This window comes from Merops nubicus, unplaced genomic scaffold (genome assembly GCF_000691845.1).
Source record: "Merops nubicus isolate BGI_N331 unplaced genomic scaffold, ASM69184v1 scaffold6609, whole genome shotgun sequence".
NCBI lineage: Eukaryota > Metazoa > Chordata > Aves > Coraciiformes > Meropidae > Merops > Merops nubicus.
The window spans coordinates 2718-6424 of record NW_008630063.1 but is presented as its reverse complement, the minus strand read 5'-3'; the positions used below and the strand labels follow the sequence as shown (position 1 = coordinate 6424).

At 48.8% G+C, this 3707-nt stretch overlaps 1 protein-coding gene across 1 annotated transcript in view; it reads left to right on the top strand.

Annotated features, from left to right (window-relative positions):
- Window positions 1-1111: 1111 nt before the first annotated feature.
- The window catches only part of LOC103779509 (cytochrome P450 2J2-like), a gene marked incomplete at its 5' end in the record, with an annotated part of 4176 nt that continues 1580 nt past the window's right edge, over window positions 1112-3707 (top strand). Inside the window, 7 exons of the mRNA XM_008947134.1 lie at window positions 1112-1204; window positions 1312-1474; window positions 1626-1775; window positions 2334-2494; window positions 2920-3096; window positions 3317-3452; window positions 3656-3693. Coding sequence (XP_008945382.1) covers window positions 1112-1204; window positions 1312-1474; window positions 1626-1775; window positions 2334-2494; window positions 2920-3096; window positions 3317-3452; window positions 3656-3693 — 918 coding nt within the window. The remainder of the gene's footprint in view (window positions 1205-1311; window positions 1475-1625; window positions 1776-2333; window positions 2495-2919; window positions 3097-3316; window positions 3453-3655; window positions 3694-3707) is intronic.

Sequence of the window (3707 nt, the reverse complement as noted above, 5' to 3'; positions counted from 1 at the left end):
AAGGGGGTGGTGGGCAGTGTGGGGAACGGGACGGAGTGGACTGTAGCTACACAAGTCCTGCAGTGTGGGGAAGGGGTTAACCCAAAGCCCAGGAGGCCTCAGAGGAGCTCAGCCCAGAGCAGACAGGAGGTTTGCTCTCAGCTGGCAGCAATGTGGGTGAAGTTGTGTTCAAGGAGGTTCATAAGTGTGAAGCAATCCTTTGGGCAAAGGGCACAATGTGATAGACACCAGGGGTGCAGTCACAGCCGTAGGAGTCCGGGGGTCTGGAGGTGTTTTGTGGAAGGGAGTGAAACAAAAGCTGGCAAAACATAGTACTGACATATCACAACAGGACAGTTTGAAGTGATTGTTTTCCCATTAACACCAACACCTAATCAATGGTTCCTGAAAGAGAAAAGACCCTACACAGTGTCCTGGTTTTAACTGGGAAACTTTATTTTCTTCCCTGTAACATGTACAGAACTGTACTTGGGGTTTAGTAGGACAGTAATGTTGACAATATGGATTTTTCAGTTGCTCATGCTCTGCACGCAAGGAGGTGTTTACAAAACTGGGAGGGACCATGGCCAACACAGCTGACCTCAAGTAGCCAGAGGGATATTCTGTGCTGTAGACCATCACACTCAGATGATAAAAGGGGAAGAGTTGGACAAACGGGGCAGATCACAGATCAGGGACACATCTGTACGTGGGTTAGGAAGTGTTGAGCAATTCCATTGTGCATCCCTCATCCTTCTTGTTTTTTCTTTTTCTCTCTTTTCATTACTATAATTCTAGTAGTAGTATTACACCTACTCTATTTTATATTATTTCAATTATTAAACTGTTCTTCTCTCAACCCAAAAGTTTCATCTGCTTTCTCTTTCTGATTCTCCTGCCCATCCCACCTGGGTGGAGTGGGAGCAGTGAGCAAGCAGCTGCCTGGTGCTTAGTTGCCACCTGGGGTTGAACCATGCCATGCTGCCAAGCAGACACTGGTGCAAACACCCCAGCTGCCCTCCTGCTCCCAGCTTCCCTGCTTATCACCCATGTCCCTGACAGGCCTCTCCCTGTCCCAGCAAACACCTCCATGGCAAGTGAAACACCTATTACCTGTTTTCTTCTCTCCAAGCTGACTGAAAAATACGGGGACATCTTCAGCTTACAGGTGGGCAGCTTATCCTTTGTGTTCATAAGTGGGCTGCGCATGGTCAAGGAAGTTCTTGTAAACCAAGGAGAAAATTTCATGGATCGCCCTGAAATTCCTATCCACAAGTTGCTTTTCAGCAAATGGCAAGTGAAACACCTATTACCTGTTTTCTTCTCTCCAAGCTGACTGAAAAATACGGGGACATCTTCAGCTTACAGGTGGGCAGCTTATCCTTTGTGTTCATAAGTGGGCTGCGCATGGTCAAGGAAGTTCTTGTAAACCAAGGAGAAAATTTCATGGATCGCCCTGAAATTCCTATCCACAAGTTGCTTTTCAGCAATATGGGTGAGTCCTCCCTCAGGACACATTTCTCAGCTCTAAGGTCAAAATATTGACCCTGCAGAGCTCTGAGACAGCTGGGGATAAGGCAGAGCCCTGGAGCTCTTTCCCCTCCGAGGAGGGATCTGCCTTGGCTCAGATGGGGTATTTCTGACAGGACTTGTCATCTCCAACGGGCACTTGTGGAAGCAACAGAGGAGGTTCACCTTGACCACCCTCCGAAACTTTGGCCTGGGGAAGAGGGGCCTGGAGGAACGCATCCAGGAGGAGTGCCGATGCCTCGTGGAGGTGTTTGGGGATGAGCAGGGTGAGTGCCACCACCCTCTGAAGCTGTGCTGTAGGCAGGAACCAGTATGGCCCATCATAATTTCACCCATGATTCAGTGCATGCTGGAAAATACCTCACCTTGAAAGCAATGCAAGTACCCTGCCAGCATCCCACCTGCCTTTTACAGCTGTTCTACCTTCATACAGACCAATGCGTGCAGCTAGGTAACCCCCTAAGCATTAGTCCTAGACCACCTGCAGCCTGCTGCTCTCACAGGGATCTCTGGAAACTCGCATGTGTGGTATAGGTCCATATTTCCATTGAATTCACATGACATCTTCTCTACACACATTGTTATCCAAAGTAAACACTGCCACAATCTTATTGAATGGGGACTGCTGGGGCTGCCCAGCCAAGCTTGGCCAGCTTATGGGGTCAGCAAGGCATCCCAGGACAGCAGTGACACAGCAGGGTGACCATCAGGGGCCACTCATTTCACCTGGATTTGCTGAATATTTTCCCTCTGACTGCTGTGTTTTCTTCTCCTTTTCCATGAAGTATGGAAGGAAATTGATCTTGTTTTATTTCCTTCTCCAGGGAATCCTTTCAACCCTCAGCTGAAAATCAATAATGCTGTTTTAAAAATCATTTGCTCTGTCATCTTTGGCAATCAGTTTGATTACCAAGATGAAGAATTTCAGAAATTGCTGCACCTGATGGATGAAACAATTAAGCTTCACGGGACAATCATGAGCCAGGTATAGCCCTCCTGCTACAAATTTGGACGGTGTGTGGGGCCATAGTTCCTTCTCTGGAGCCCACCTTGAAACTTGTATCACTTCAATCAAAAAGATTTGACATTCCCTCTCCCTTTGCAGAGGCTGGGTTTGGCCATGATTCCTTTCTGCCTTAGTTTCACACTGTGCAATGCTCACGTTGATCTCTCACCCAACATCACCTCCCCCTGTCCAGAGACTGCCACCCTGCCTGCTGCAACACAGATCAATGCAGGAGTCACTTGCTAATAGGGAGACCAATCTGTGAGAATGCTCTTCTGGGGCAGAGACATTTCCACCACCTTCAGCATTTTGTAACCATGGCATTGCAGGCTTCTCAGTTTTAGTAACACAAAGGTCTTTTTCAATCCTTTGTTCTACTTGCCTTTCTCCTTTTCTCTCCAAAGCTGTACAATGCTTACCCATTTATAATGAAGTTTTTGCCTGGCTCACACCAAACCATCTTTAAAAATGGAAGGTGGCTGAGAAGTTTTGTGAAAGAGAAGATTGACAAACACAAGGAGGACTGGAACCCCTCGGAGAGCCGGGACTTCATTGACAGCTACCTGCAGGAGATAGCCAAGGTCAGCAACAAACATCAAAACCTCTTGCAGTGAGGCTTAGACATCTGGAGCATGTATTAACACAGGGTGCCCATCAGGTTCAGTGCAGCCATCAGAAGGATGGAGGTGCAGGGGGCCAGCAGCTTTTTCCCAAATCCTTGGAATTCACCTGGAATAAACTTTGTATCAGGCAAGGGTTTGCAGTTTGTGCAGCACTAACACTTGGCACCTTTCTGTGAAGGACACCAGCGACAGCAGCTTCCAGGAGGAAAACCTCGTGGCCTGTGTGCTCGACCTGCTGTTTGCTGGGACCGAGACCACTTCCACCACCCTCCGCTGGGCTCTGCTGTACATGGCCCTGCATCCAGAAATTCAAGGTACAATCAGCAGAAGTTCAGTTGTTCTCTTTGCTTTTAGTCCTTACAGCTTTGAGAAATAACCTGCAGCAGTCACACAGGGGAAGTTGCAAAGAAGCTGGTGACCCAGGTCGGTGCTGGGGGGACCCTCCCAGCAACCACCTTGTGTTGCTCCAAGAGGATGATTTTCTGGGGGCTTGGCTGATCCCTGCTCTCCCCTCCAGCCCGCGTGCAAGCCGAGATCGACGCCGTCATCGGGCAGGTGCGGCCGGCACC